This window comes from Polypterus senegalus, chromosome 7 (assembly GCF_016835505.1).
Source record: "Polypterus senegalus isolate Bchr_013 chromosome 7, ASM1683550v1, whole genome shotgun sequence".
Classification (NCBI taxonomy): Eukaryota; Metazoa; Chordata; class Cladistia; order Polypteriformes; family Polypteridae; genus Polypterus; species Polypterus senegalus.
This window is the reverse complement of record NC_053160.1, coordinates 153,382,706-153,398,839: the sequence shown is the minus strand read 5'-3', so window position 1 is coordinate 153,398,839 and position 16,134 is coordinate 153,382,706. Positions and strand designations below refer to the sequence as shown.

Below are 16,134 nucleotides of genomic sequence, written 5' to 3'. Positions count from 1 at the left end.
TACAAAATACACCAGTGCCAGTAGTTAAGGGTGAAAAATACAAAGCTAATGGCTATTATTAATATTTTAATAATAAGTTAATTTACTGAGGGAAGCGTATTATTTAATTTGTACAATATCACTTGTCTTAAATGCATTAGCACCACTGCTTAATTACATAGTCACCAGTCAACGCAAAGCATAAGTCACACAAGTAAAGGCATATTGAAGAAAAATCCACAGAGACATTATGTAAGCATCAGACAAAAAAAAATCTAGTCTCTTAGAGCAGTGTGGCAGCCATTTTTCCCTTCATCTAGCTGTGACATGTCACATCCCAAAAGTAGAAAAAATGAATTCATAAAAATGGGTAGATAGATATGCTTGAGAATATGAAAGTAAAAATGCATTATGCAGTGCATTAATTTTATTAAAAAATCAAAAATAAAGGAAGAACTTACAATTGTGTTTTCTTTTTTCAGATTCGAGACGTTCAGTTCAACCATTTAACCCGTTTTATCGGTGCCTGCATTGACCCACCAAACATCTGTATTGTGACTGAATATTGTCCTCGTGGAAGTCTGCAGGTAAGGAGTAAGAGATCACTCATGTTGTCAGCATTCAAACTTTATAGCAACCTTCATTTCACATTATTTTCCATTGTCAATGATGTGCAGAGGTATGAAATGATAAGACTGAGCTGGGACTTAATCTAATGTAGCACATGCTCTGGGCTTCCACAGCAAAGTCCTTTTTTTGTCTGCTTTTTGTAGTTTAATTCAAGTATAATAAAATTCTAAAAACAATTTACTTTGTCAAAAGCTTCAACTCTTCAGTATATCCTTTACGCTCTTTCATTGACTAAATATTTCAACTCTGAAAATACACCTGGTGGTACACTGGTCAGCGTGACTGCTTCACACACTTCCAGATCAAATCATCAACCAGTATCTGTGTTTTTTTTTCCTCTGGGTACTTTGGTTTCCCCTCATATCCCAAAGACTGTAGCTTTAGTTTAATTGTCAACTGTGGTATTACTGAGTGTGAGTGTGCTCTGTGATGGAGTGGCACCTCATGTTGAGTTAATTCCTGTCTTGCACCTAATGCTGTTGGAATTTGCTTTAGATCCCTCAAATTAAAACTTTAAATGAGTTCAGAACATGGGTAGGTGGATAGGTGAAGACATATTACGTTGCGATTTTTCTAATGATACATTGAACCCAAGAGGTGCAAATTAGAAGACACTAATCAGCCCACTTCCTTTTAGTGATAACTAATTGTGTATGAGGAAGCCAAGATGCTCTTCTGAGGTGTCATCAGATGTCACTCTACTGGGAGATTTCTTATCTATACTAATAAAAGGCAAAGCCTTCACTGACTCACTCACTCACTCACTGACTGACTCACTGACTCATCACTAATTCTCCAACTTCCCGTGTAGGTAGAAGGCTGAAATTTGGCAGGCTCATTCCTTACAGCTTACTTACAAAAGTTGGGCAGGTTTCATTTCGAAATTCTACGCCTAATGGTCATAACTGGAAGCTATTTTTCTCCATATAATGTAATGGAGTTGAGCTCGATGGCAGTGGGGGGCGGAGTTTTGTGTGACATCATCACGCCTCCCACGTAATCACGTAAACTGACTGTCAACGCATTACGTAGAAAACCAGGAAGAGCTCCAAAAAGCGCTGAAGAAAACATGCATTATACAATTGAGAAGGCAGCGAAACAATAAGAAGCGAGCGAGTGACACATACTACAAGCATATTCATGCCTGCAGCTACTTCGGAAACAAAGCAAGGTGTAAACCTAAAGTTTAAATTAAGTTCATAGACAGGCTGCCGCTGGTGTTTGTCATGCCCACGGTTAATGTGGGATACAAGTTTAATGAGAGGACGCAGGATATAAACGACAGTTTTGATCACTTTCTAACTAAGTTAAAATTGTGGTGAAGGCTGTGCTTATGCAAATTCCGAGACTGTGTTTGTGGGGGGATTGACAGTTAAGGCGGGTTGGGGAGTCACGTCATCATCTCCCCTCCCATTCACCTCATTTCGCTCTGAGCTGAGCTCCGCAGCTAACCCCGTCTTCCAAAGCAACTTCGTCACACTGCCACCAAATACTCACAGAAAAATCCACAAGTTAATACACACGCTGTCTCTAGAGTTTCTCCACACTGAATCCTCCAGGCACTACTTACAAAAGGTTACATTGACAATCGTGTTACGTTATTTTTAAAATCTTTCCTTTTCTTAGCACAAGCACAGCTGAGAAGCTTCGATGCATGTGCTCCATGACGCGTTAAAAATAATGCATTTAATCACACTTTGCATTACAAGCAAAGGGGAACTTTTGTCAATGCATGATTTCCTGGTACACCGATTACATTGATCAGTGCTTCTCGATTCATTTTACCCTCGCACCCCCTTGGTTTGAGAAGAAGTATGAAAAAATATGAGGTTAACACAGAAAAACAGATCACCAATTCAAGCTTTATGAATAATCGATTCGCCATCAATAATTGTTTTGGTAAAGCCATACTCAGTGTAATCCTCCTTCCATTTTATAATTTTTCCACCACTAGCCATGATTAAATGAACGGTAAAAAAGTAAGAGCAAAGCGAGGGTGACTTATTTAGGCAGGCATATATATGACAGCAACACTCATGACAATGTCAATCATGTTACGTTATTATTAAAATGTTTCCTTTTCTTTTCATTACTTCTTTAACACACTACTTCTCGCTGCGGGCGCGGGTATTTTGCTATATATATATATATATATATATATGAAAGACCTCCAAAGAGCGTGAGACTTTTGATCATGAACATGTCTGCAAAAGTGGGGTCTCCTGCCCAGCGAAATTCGAGTAGCCAGGCGCGCATAGCTGTGCCGGCCTTTGAGACGCTGACTGCGCTTCTGCCTTAAGTCAAAGTGAGCACTTTTAATTTTTTTCATCCTCCCCCTGAGCTATAGCCCAGACAAGTGCAAACACGGGACCCTTTTTCTACACTGCGGCAAAATAATATTAAGGCGATTCGCACTTTCTTTTGCACGTATACGATTATGGGGTTGTCAGCTCGTATTATGAAGACACGCACGAGTGGAGGACTGACAGTGCCATCACAGCCGATTAATGGCAGGGACGTCTCACCAGTCTACACAAGAACCACCGCAACTGTCCCCAAAAGGCGCTCATATCACCAACGAACACATCTCTCTATACTATATAAAAGAAAAAGGCAAGTTTCCTTTCTTTTTTTCCTTTTATCCCAAACCAAAGCCTTTCTCTCTTAACACTGCAGAGGACACAAAACTAATTTTCTTTAAATGCCGGTAAGGCACATTACCAGAGGCAGAAATTTGAGACGTTCACATAGAAAATGTAATTTCTATACCACAGCCGTTGTGTAGTGCCTTTCAAAAGGGATCTACTACCGAGAGATGATCCATATACATTTTAGCTGCTGTTAGTACTACTTACCTGTTGTGTTACACAGTCTTTAAAATGTAGTTTACCCGCAACCACTCCAGTAGTGCTCAATGTACCTGTACTTCTTAAAACGTTAATGTTTTACTGTTTAATAACTTATAGACTATATTTTATTATTTTTCCCTTGCACTCAGTGACCAAAGCTATACACACACATATAGACACATACATATATACTGTATACACATATATATACCCTTATATATTTATATATACACACACACACACCTATCTACATTGTATATATATATATACACACACACACACATATATATAATTTGTGTGTGTGTATGTATGTATGTGTGTGTATATATGATGTAGATAGGTATGTATATATATACTGTATATGTGTATATGTAGATATGTATATAGATATGAAGATATGTATGTATGTATATATATATATATATATGTATACTCAAACCCATTATGACAACAGCAATCCAAGCTGTGAGAAAACAGTAAAAAGGAGGCGTGTCAGATGTCGTGGTACATTTTCTGATGCAGTTAGACGAAAACAACTTTGTGACGCTGCCGCCAAATACACAAAACAATTACTTTAACAATCATGTTACGTTATTTTTAAAATGTTTCCTTTTCTTTTTCATAACTTCTTTAACATTACTACATCGCTGCGAGCACGGGTATTTTGCTATATATATATATATATACTAGCAAAATACCCGCGCTTCAGCGGCAAAGTACTGCATTAACATTTTTATTAAGAAGAAAATTAAACCTTTTTAAACTGAGGGAAAATATGCCAATAATTATTTGTTAAGGATCTGATTGTATACCATGTTGTCAGTTCGGACCTCCGGTTGTAACATGAGCAAGCTGTGCACTGAGCTTACTCTTGAGTTTGTAACTTACAGTTGGCCATGTGAACAGTAATCTTGTCTCAAATCTCACAGCTTGGATTGCTGCTGTCATGATCAGTTCGAGTTTCATGGTTTGTTTCAATTAGGACAGTATTTGTAGGACTTGTGTTGAAGTGACATTCAGCATCTGTCAAGCGTTGTAAGCATACAACTGGTTTCATCGATAACTTCACATCCAGCTTTTGAGAGTTTAAACATTCATAAACATCAAAGTGTCCATTACTGAAATCGTCACCTGTCAATCTAAGATGTTTAAGAGGCATTGGTGGTTTCGAAAGGTGTAAAATATTTGGCCATTTCGGTACACTTGAAAGCGACAACTGAACAATTCAGTGGCAGCCATCAACTCACATGCAGATCCATAGGTGAAGGGCTTAAGCATTTCACTCTTATAGTGCTCCTGTGTAGTATAATTATATCCTGTACCGTCATCAGTCCACACCTTGAACCTGTCCCAGTCATTCAATACATAAGACACAATGTTCCTCCGGATATCAAGAGTGAGCCTGATATGGCCGTGCAATATGTAACAAAGAGAATGGAAAAGGTAGGTGCCATCTCTGGGAATGGAAACCACTCGGTAAATGACAGTTCTTTGATCGATAGTGATCATCTCAATAGACATGGTAATGGGGGTTGGAATGATAAAGGAAATGGGTACCTGAGCAATGTAAAGTAAGTCTAAAATACCTACACAATAACTATAATTGTAATAAACAAACAATAAAACAGCGGAGAAGCCGTGGATTAAACAAAAAGACTTTAGTTATCAGTAGGGAGATGTGAATCCCATGGCGAAGCAAGGAAGGGAATGTAGAGACCGGAGCGACGGATGGCCTTATATAGGCAGGCAGCCAACAACGTGGGAGGCGTTGGGATGGGGGACCCAACGCCACCTCACATGGTGACCGAGGTGCAGGCTATGGACGTATATATGTACGTAAGTAGGATTCAGTTAGCGTTGGGAACCCGTGTACCAAATTTCTTGAAGATGGGCCCATAAGTAACAAAGACTGTTGAAAAGTTCAATATGGCGGCCGACAGTGGCATCATACCACCAAAACAAGTACGTACATTGGTTTCGGTTAGCTCAGGGAAGCCACCTACCAAATTTCGTGAAGATGGGGCTGTAAATAAGAGAGTTCAACATAGCGGACGTTGTTGACCGTTATGATCGTTCATGCGTAGAATTTCGAAATGAAACCTGCTTAATTGTTGTAAGTAAGCTGTAAGGAATGAGCCTGCCAAATTTCAGCCTTCTACCTACACGGGAAGTTGGAGAACTAGTGATGTTGGAAAGTTCAATATGGTGGCTGACAGTGGCGTCATACCAGCGAAATATGTACGGACATCAGTGTCCATTAAAAGTTCAATATGGCGGCCGACAGTGGCATCATACCACGAAATAAGTACAAAATTTTAGCCTTCTACCTACACGGGAAGTTGGAGAATTAGTGACGTTGGAAAGTTCAATATGGCGGCTGACAGTGGCGTCATACCACGAAATAAGTATGTACATTGGTTTTGGTTAGCGCAAGGAAGCCGCCTACCAAATTTCGTGAAGATGGGGCCATGAATAAGAAAGTTCAATATGGCGGACGTTGTTGACCGTTATGACCGTTACGCATAGAATTTCGAAATGAAACCTGCTTAACTTTTGTAAGTAAGCTGTAAGGAATGAGCCTGCCAAATTTCAGCCTTCTACCTACACAGGAAGTTGGAGAATTAGTGATGTTAGAAAGTTCAATATGGCGCTGACAGTGGCGTCATACCACCGAAATAAGTACGTACATCGGTTTTGGTTAGCACAGGGAAGCCACCTACCAAATTTCGTGAAGATGGGGACAGCCTTCTACCTACACGGGAATTTTGAAAATTGGTGACTTTGGAAAGTTCAATATAGAGGCCAACAATGGCATCATACCATCGAAATAAGTAAGTACATCGGTTTCGGTTAGTGCAGGGAAGCCGCCTACCAAATTTCGTGAAGATGGGGCCATAAATAAGAAAGTTCAACATGGCGGACGTTGTCGACTGTTATCAACCGTTATGACCGTTACGTGTAGAATTTCGAAATGAAACCTGTTTAACTTTTGTAAGTAAGCTGTAAGGAATAAGCCTGCCCAATTTCAGCCTTCTACCTACATGGGAAGTTGGAGAATTAGTGATGAGTGAGTGAGTCAGTCAGTCAGTGAGGGCTTTGCCTTTTATTATTATAGATATATATATATGACAGCAACACTCATAACAGTGACAAAACAATTACATTGACAATCATGTTACATTTTTTTTTTAAATGTTTCCTTTTCTTTTTCATAACTTCTTTAACACACTACTTCTCCGCAGCGAAGCGCGGGTATTTTGCTAGTTCTCTCATATAATGTAATTTATTCTCATACATATTCTCTTTACTAAGTAGAGGATCAGAACATTAACATAACTTTACAATTATAATGCACCACAGTACAGCACTACACCTTACAGTATTTTCATGCATAGATATACACATCATTGGATAAATGTTACAAAACTTGTGCCAATTTAAAGAGCCATTACAAGAAAAGCAAACAATAACTCCACTTAACATCTTACCTGGAGGAACAAAACCTCTGGGAGTCTTCTGTTAGTTACTGTATAACAGGCAAATTAACCTCTGGGAGTGCACAGTCAGTTACAAATTTTATGACCCAGATCAAACTGACGCCCTCGCTCCTTGGGGATTATAAAATATCATAAATCCAAGCTGAAATCTGTCACAATATACAGTAAAGTAAAATGATAAGGTATGCTGTTGGATCAGTAACCATTGCATCCAAGGTTCTCATCACACTGATTAGTCTTCTTGTAGGCAAGAGCACAAACTTGGCAAGTTAGCAATGCCACCAAGTACCACAGCAGGAGAATCACTAACACTTCAGAAAAGTTGTCTATTAACTAACAAATATACCTGCAATACAAAGAGCCTTATCAACAACTCTAATCCACCTGGATTGATTTGAACATCAAGACAAAATGGAGTATCCCTTACACAAATCCATAAATTGTTCCACAGTTATAGGCCCTGTAGCTAAAGGCTTGACCGCCACAGAAATATGCACAGTGTTCCCATTGAGATAATTTGATGTGACATTTACAACTCAATTCAGTGGCATCAGTACTGTAAGAGCGGTGCTCTCTCCTTGGTTACCTTACATGGGATAAAGAGTATAGGAAGGGTCTGGGTTGATTCTATAATAGATAGATTGAATTGAAGAGTCACATAGTGTGGGGGAGGAACGACATCCTCAGTCTGTCAGTGGAGCAGGACAGTAACTGCAGTCTGTTGCTGAAGCTGCTCCTCTGTCTGGAGATGATACTGTTCAGTGTGGATGCAGTGGATTATCCATGGTTGACAGGTTGCCTGCTCAGTGCCAATTGCTCTGCCACAGATGCCAAACTGTCCAACTCCGTGCCTACAATAGAGCCTACCTATTGTATATTCCGTCACTCTCCATATTATTAATCTTAAATTACCTAAGTTAACCCTCCACTGATTTTCTGTTCTGCACCATTTAAACTGAATATGTCCTAAAATGTAAACACAACCAGAAGGCCCTTCACTATGATAGAGACCTCTGTTCAAATTTCACCAATGCTTATATGAATATGGTACTCTATGTGAGGAATGAAGGGTCTGTAGATTGGCATCATTCAAGTTCAAAGTTGGTGCTGACGATTAAAACAACATGAAGTAAAAAGTAGTATCCATGCTTGAACTTTACTCCTTACACCAGACTTAGTTACAAAATATTGCACTTACTTTCTTGTAAAGTGTCCACTTCTTATCAAGTTTAATGTCAAAGTAAGCTGCTGCTTCTCATTTTAGTTTTATTTCCTAATTACTAATGATACTGGCCATTTACAGTTTGACCTTGACTGTTATATACAGATGTCTTAAGCATCTGCTCAGCTTAGTGTAGTGTGTAGACACATGGAGAGAGGCACACAAGGCACAACAACCATTGCAGGCAATGAGAAAACGCACCCTAACCTGTAATAGAAATGATTTTTTACAGTTTGTATTTCATGTTTTGAATTATCATTCATTCTAGGCTAGATTAGATTTGTGTCCAATGGCTATCTTTTGCAACAGTGTTTAATTATTTCTGCTGTAAACATTCTGGTGGAGTCATCGGCATTAAGGTCATTTATCTTATTGTTGATTGTGGCTGTCTGGCCAGATGGTTTATTTAAAGATTAAGAACATTCTTTACTGATGTGTTACTCTAAACTGAACATTTCTAATATGTTAACCACATTTATAACCCTTCACAAATGTGCAACTCAAAACATGGTATTAGCAATCGGCACTTTTTTTGCAAATGTAGGTGTTTTCATAGAATTTTAATGATTCATATTTTGAAGTGTTGGGGCTGAAGTGACAATATTTAATATAATAGTTTAAGATTTAAATTAATTTCATTAATTATTAAATCTAATTATTAGTGGTGGCTCTGAGGCTAAAGATCTATGCTGATATCTGGAAGGCCGCTGGTTCAAATCCAATTACAGTGGAACCTCGAGATACGAGTTTAATTCGTTCCAGCACTGAGCTTGTATAGCGAATTTCTCGTATCTAGGACAAACTTCCCCATTGAAAATAATGGTAATCCAGTTAATCCCTTCCGCACCCCCAAAAATATCAATATAAAAATCAATTTTCCTAACAAATAACACTGATTAATAATATATACAAGTGGAACGTCGGTTTGTAAGTAACTTGGCTTACGAGTGTTTTGCAAGACGAGCTAAATTTTTTAATTAATTTTGACTTGATAAAACGAGCGATGTCTTGCAATACAAGTAGTATGGATACACTTTGTCTGCTGAGCATCATGTGAGCATAACTGAGCTGATCGTTCTTCTCTCTCGTGCGCATTTCTGTCTCCTTATCTCTCTCGCTCGCGCACGCGTCTCTCTCTCTCCTTATCTCTCTCGCTCGCTTGCTCTCTCTCTCTCTCTCTCTCTCTCCTCTTGAGGGCAATCGTCTCCTATTCTCCGTCTGCATGCTTATACAGCAAACTGCTACAGCGAAACAATGAAATCACAAGCGCACAAACACGTAGATCCTCACGCTACGGGAGAACAAGGAACACTGAGTGAGCTGATGGGCTGGCAGCGTCAGCTTGGGTGAGTCTCCGAGTCGAGGCGGATCGGGAAATGCGTCACGCATAACCACAGCCTGGCTCATGGCTCGTTATGCGAGCCAATGCTCGTATTTAGATCCGAATTTTTCATTCATACTCTCCTCTTATCTTGAATTTCTCGTATACAGAGGTGATCGTATCTAGAGGTTCCACTGTACTGCCAGAATGGATTCTACTCTGTTGGACCCTTGAGCAAGGCCCATAATCTTAAAATTGCTCCAAGGGTGCAGTACAATGGTTGACCCTGAACTCTGACTTCTAAGACTCATGTGAAAAGACTGTTTCCCTTGGGTGAATAATAAAGTATTTCAAATAAAAAAAATGTACATATGTTATATACAGTATATAATTTTATATTATATTTTATAAGAACCAAATGAAACTCTTGTGTATCCTAGTGTTACAAAATGAGATGATGCACATTCACTGAGAAAACTATTGTGAACACTATACCATATATAAGTAGGGCCTAGTTTTGCTCCTAAAACAGCCTCAGTTTTCCATGGCATGGACTCCACAAGATGTTGGAAGCATTCCTTTTAAATTCTGGTCCATGTTGATATGATAGCATAGTACAATTTTTGCAGATTTGCCAACTACACAATTTCCTATTCTTCCACATCCCAAAGATGCTCTATTAGATTCAGTTCCAGTGACAAGGAAGGCCACTGAAGAACATTGGACTGTTTGTCATGTTCATTACACCAGTTTGGACATGGTGCATTATCACGCTGGAAGTAGCCATTAGAAGATGGGTAAACTGTAGACATGAAGAGATGCACATGGTCAGCAATAATACTCAGGCATTCAGGCTATGATTGATTGGTGTTAGGTTGGATGCATGGATTAATGCTGTTAGCACCAAATTCTGACTCTACTATATATGTGTCTCACCAAAAATTGAGATTCACCAAAACAGTTATATTTTTTCAGTCCTCAGCTGTTTAGTTTTGGTGAGCCTGAGCCCACTGAAGCTTTAGGTTTCTGTTCTTGGCTAACAAAGGCAGAACCTGATGTGGTCTTCTGCTGTTGTAGCCCATCCATGTCAAGGTGTTATGTGTTGTGCTGACCTGTATCTTCATGATTTTATTCATTGTGATATGGAGGCTCTGATCACGACTCTCGAGAGACTGAGTGAGAAGTCTGAGTGTCTGGGCTTGCGAGTGTCCTGATAAAAACCAAGATCCAGGCCTTTAATGACCTCTTAGGCACATCCATCAGTGGTGTGTCTCTCTGCGGAGAGAGTGTTGACCTTGTCGGGAGGTTTACTTACCTTAGCAGTGATATCTGTCTTTGCAAAACGATGAAGATCCAAGTATTTAGAGTCCTGGTGCTTCCTGTCTTGCTGTATGGTTGCGAGACATGGATGCTATCCAGTGACCTGAGACGAAGACTGGACTCCTTTGGCACTGTGTCTCTCTGGAAAATTCTTGGGTACCGTTGGTTTGACTTCGTGTCGAATGAGTGGTTGCTCATGGAGTCCCGAATGAGGCACATTACCTTTATTGTGAGAGGAGCGTCAGTTACGGCACAACAGCCATGTGGCGTGATTCCCAGAGGGTGATCCAGCTCACAGGATTCGCAATGTTAGGGATCCGAGTGGCTGGACTAGGCCAGGTGGTCGCTCATGTATCACCTGGCTGTGGCAGATAGAAGGTAATTTCCGGAGGGTGGGACTGGACCATGTGTCTGCCTGGGGGGTTGCCAAATGGTATCCCGAGCTGTTTCGTCATGTGGTGTGTGTGACAATAAACTGTACAAGTTCATGCTCCCCTACTTGACTTGACTTGCTACTACCACATGATTGTTTGATTAATGGATAAGCAGGTTTACAAGTCTTCTGAATAATTTTCACAGTGAGTGTAAAAAATATTAATAATGGACTTATATGCGTGCCACTGCTGTCTCACAGATTTAGAGTCCCTGGTTTGATTCCCATGAATTGTCCATTGGGTTGAATTTTCTCATTCTCCTGGTACCCACATGGGTTTTCCTCCAGGTACTCTGATTATTCCTTCCATATCCCCAAAGATTTGTGTTAGGTTAATTCAGGTCCCTTTTTATCCAATCTCACATTTTGGTTGATGATTTGATCATTTTTACATTGAAAAAGATGCAACAATGCAGAAATTCATAAAGCCCATTTTCATTTGTATTGAGTGGTAGTTAAGATTGATTTAATTTTGATTTGCTTTCTTATCTACATTTTTTAACAGTTACTAAATAGATTCTAAACTTTTTATTAATGAGAAGTATTTTTCTTATTAGGACATTCTGGAAAATGAAAGTATAAATCTGGATTGGATGTTTCGATATTCTCTTATTAACGACATTGTAAAGGTAAGCACTACATTGTCTTGCTTGTATAGCAACTGAAAATCAAAATCTGGGTTACAGGGGTTCAGCAGTTAGACGTTGTATTATTGTAGATTTTTTGTGAGATTTACCAGGTATGTTACCAGATTGGTGAACCCGTGCACTTTAAGATTAACACACACACACATGCAGATATACACATACATACACATAGAGAACCTATCCAGACAAAGTTTAAGGTAATGCCAAATGCCAGTCACCCTGCACTATTCTACACAGGACCCCCTTCATGTAAATACAAATAAGAAGGATGTCAAGGATGTCAAATGCCTGTCACTCTTAGTTTTCTGCATAGGGACTCACTGTCACCAGCACTAACAAACATACACAGGTCATTGTGACACACAAAAGCTCAATCACCTTGGTTTTAGGGCCACTTTCTAACCAGCGGTGCCTTATTTCTACTGTATTGAGGAGCGGCTTCTGAGTCTTGGTAAACCCACAGGCAAGACACGTGTAATTTGTAATACTCTTGCACATTTCTTGATATTTATTGTTGTTTTTACTGCCATTGATTTATTAAATAACGTGTGTCTGTTGTGTTGTCATGATGCTGTATATTGATTACTCTAAATATCACTTCACTTTTGATATTTCTGCACCTTCATACTAGCAATAAACACTTTTCATTTTCCTATAGAGTATATTGAGTTCAGTTCAGTCCATAGAACCCTTTAATAAACACAATTGGCCTAAATATGTTTGGAAAATGCATCAGTCAAATCTAATGGCAATTCCTGAAGTGGTGGATTTTCTGCTAAAGCACATATAGAAAATCCCTGAAGTGATGTCACAGTTCTAAAAGTTTAGCTTATCTAAACTGGTAAGCATGTTAAGGTGTTGCGAGAAAGATATGCAAATCAGATTTGAGTGTGGAGGTGGATATGCATGAGACAAACTGCGGCACAAATACGCAGATGTAGTTCCAACAGAAAAGAGCAGAAGATGTTAAAAAAGGGCAGCAATAGTTTTTATTTCATTTATGATGTGGAGAAAGCAATTAATGCCTTTTTGACTTAAAAGCTGCTGTGGAGGGGGATTAAATATTTTAAGATCGGTTCCTATTTTGTAATCCATTCTAAGACTCAATATTATTAGGCAGGATTTCAGAAATCTGGGCATGAAATCTGGCAGCCCGTTGATTGTTGAACATAAAGGTTCATTGTATTGGCCATAAAAGATCGGGGCTGCCAAGTTAATGTATTGCAAAGGTCCAAGTGAATAAAATATAACAATCTAGAAAAGAATAGGTTGATCAATACACTGTGTGTTTCTGTAGCATTCTGCAGATTTATTTGAATTGCTGCAGAATAGAAAAAATGTTATGATAGATTTGTCTTTACTCCAGCCAGCTGTTTTATTTTTTGCTTCAGTGTGAATAAACCAGTTTACCTTGGGCCAATGGCATGAATCACGGGAGCAGAATCAATGGAAACATTTTACTCAGTAATTTTATTTTGTGAAGTCATACTTTCCACAGAAACTTAAAAATTTTTGTTTTGTAATGTGAGGACTTGAAGTTTCTAATAGACCAACTTGTAAAAATCAATGCATGGACTGGAAAGCACTTTTGCAGTATTGTGAAATCTTGATGTACTGTGATGGCTCTTGTAGCTGCTGGTGAGTAAGGCAGGATCAGGCACGTGTCAAACTCATGCCGAAAGAAACGTCTCAGTCCAAAAGTTTGTTTTCAAAAGAATTTGTGAATATTCAAAGCAACAAGTCCACACAAGAATAAAGAAAAAAGGTTGTTACGCAAGTTGAATAAAAAATTGGAACAAATGTCTCTTCTCTAAACTTTTCTTGTCAAACTTCAGTTGTTTCTACACTTAAAGATTCTTTACTTTGCCTTCAGTTCGCTGTAAACGTATGGCACTGCATGTTCAATAGAGCATGTTAACTTTTATGCTATAGGACATGTTAACGCACAGGCCGTCCATGCCTCACACGTGGCAAGGCAGGTCACTAACTGAGACTAATCTATAGTCAGAGAGACAACAAATAGTTAGAATATACCAATTCAAATCAACTTATGGAGGTATAAGAACCTCCTATAGACTATGCACTAATATACAGTGTGGAGCTAACCCGGACACAGATAGGCGGACATGTTCTTAATCACCATCACACGTTTATTATTTACAATATTTACAATAATTATGTCACTCAGACACAGTCACATTAGTGCACAAACCCCAATTCACAGTCCTGGCCACTCAATGCCTTCTCTTCAGGCCGCCTTCTACCTCAACCTGCTTCCACCCAACTCCAGCCTTGAATGAAGGGAGACGGCCCCTTTTATACTCTCCCGGATGAGCTCCAGGTGCTCCCAGCATTCCTCCTCTGGCCACGCTCCAGCGTGGCGGAAGTGCCGGCTGTCCTCCCGGCAGCTCTCCGTGTGCCGTCCTAAATCTACCCGCCACACCAGGAAGTGCTGGGGTTACAGGTCCCCAAAGCATTGGGGCGCCTCCTGGCGGTGACCACGGGCCCCTACAGGGTGGAGCTTCCATGCCCTGTACCCGTGGCCTCCAGAGCAACCAGGAAGGCGGCCCCCATGTGATACAGGGTGGGCTCTGACCCTCTTCCGGTCCCTCACGGCGTTACGGCCGCGTTGTTGCCCGTGGCATCCCTGACAACAGGCAAATATTTAATATTACTTAAATAACTAGCAAATGGCTCTTACAGCTCTGATGAAGCATCATAATCTTTTAAAAAAATGCAATGGCATTGCAGAGTAACTATGAGAAGTTCTTTGTAAGCAAAGTCTCAATGAAGTTTGCAGAGCTAAAAATCTGGTTGAGATTTGTCCAAATTAGAGCCCAGGATCAAACAAGCTCAGTTAGTTTTACGTATGTCATTTAGTCAACACTCTTCCTCATGAAAAACCCAATTTGTACATCTTATACTGTATGCAGGTAAAGTCAGTACCTGGTGAGCACGTTTTCACTCACAGCGTTCTGGTGGTTAGAAATGCTACTCAACCTGTCATCCTCAGTTGAGATTTTTTCTTTTTAAATATTATACTTCACAATAATTTACTTGAGAGCGAATAATCAGAAACCATGGAATTGGTCAGTTTTTCAAAAACCATCATTCTCAAATGTCTTAGCACCCTTTCTCATTGAGAATATGCTATGCCACATATAAACATTCCAGCGAGGATCCAGTTCAGGTCATATGCAGTACTTTCAGGAAGTATTCAGACCTTTTCCATTTTTTACACCTTTTTTATGTTACAGCCTGATGCTAAAATTATTTAAACTGTGTCTAAGCAACACCCAATATCCCAGAATGATTTTAGAAATATCTGCAAACTGTTCAAAATCAAAAACTGTCACATGTATTCTGACCATTTGCTATGACACTTGAAATTTGATGCAGGTCCATCACATTCTATGGATCATCATGGAGACGCTTCTGCATCTTTTTTGGAGTCTGCCTGTGGTCGGTTCAATTGATTGGACATGGTTAGAAAAGGCACACATCTGTCTATAGAAAGTCCACAGGTGACAATGTGAATCAGAGCAAAAACCAAGTCATGAGTTTGAAAGCATTGTCTGCAGAGCTTAGAAAGAAGATTATGTCTAGGCACAGAACAAAAAAATGTCTACAGTGGCTTCCATAATGTTTAAATGGAAGAAGCCTTTAACAACCACAGCTGGCCAAAACTCAGCAACTGGGGGATAAGGGCCTTGGTAATAGAGGTGACAAAGAAACCAATGGTCACTGTGGCAGAGCGCTAGAGAAACTGTGTGGAGATGAGGGGAACTTCAAAAAGGACCACCACCACCACTGCAACACTCCGATAATCTGGGCTTTATGGCAGACCTGCCAGACAATACATGGAAGCCTGCTTGGAGTTTGAAAAAAGGACTCTCAGAATATGAGAAAAAAGATTCTGTACTCCATTGAAACCAAGATTGAACTGTTTGGTCTGTTTGGAGGAAACCAGGTACCGCTCATCAACTGCACAATGCCATTCCAGCGGTTAAGCATGATGGGGGTACCAGAGTAAGCTGTGGAGCAATGATTGTGCAACCAGGTAGTCAACCCATTTAGTCATCTTCTGGCACTGAGAGGTTTTTATTAATCAATGAATTAGGCGTTTAGAGAAAATACATTCTAACCCTACCCCTAACATGATAATATTTTAACAGTAAAACACACTTATAAGAACCTAGAAGGATGCCCCCTATCATTATTACATTTTATGAAAAT

The 16,134-nt window shown here is 39.6% G+C and overlaps 1 protein-coding gene across 1 annotated transcript in view; it reads left to right on the top strand.

The window, feature by feature from the left end:
• Positions 1–16,134, top strand: part of LOC120532921 (atrial natriuretic peptide receptor 2) — a 186,264-nt gene that overhangs the window by 127,578 nt on the left and 42,552 nt on the right. Inside the window, exons 8-9 of the mRNA XM_039759411.1 lie at positions 462–566; positions 11,809–11,880. Of these exons, the coding sequence (XP_039615345.1) occupies positions 462–566; positions 11,809–11,880 (177 nt within the window). The remainder of the gene's footprint in view (positions 1–461; positions 567–11,808; positions 11,881–16,134) is intronic.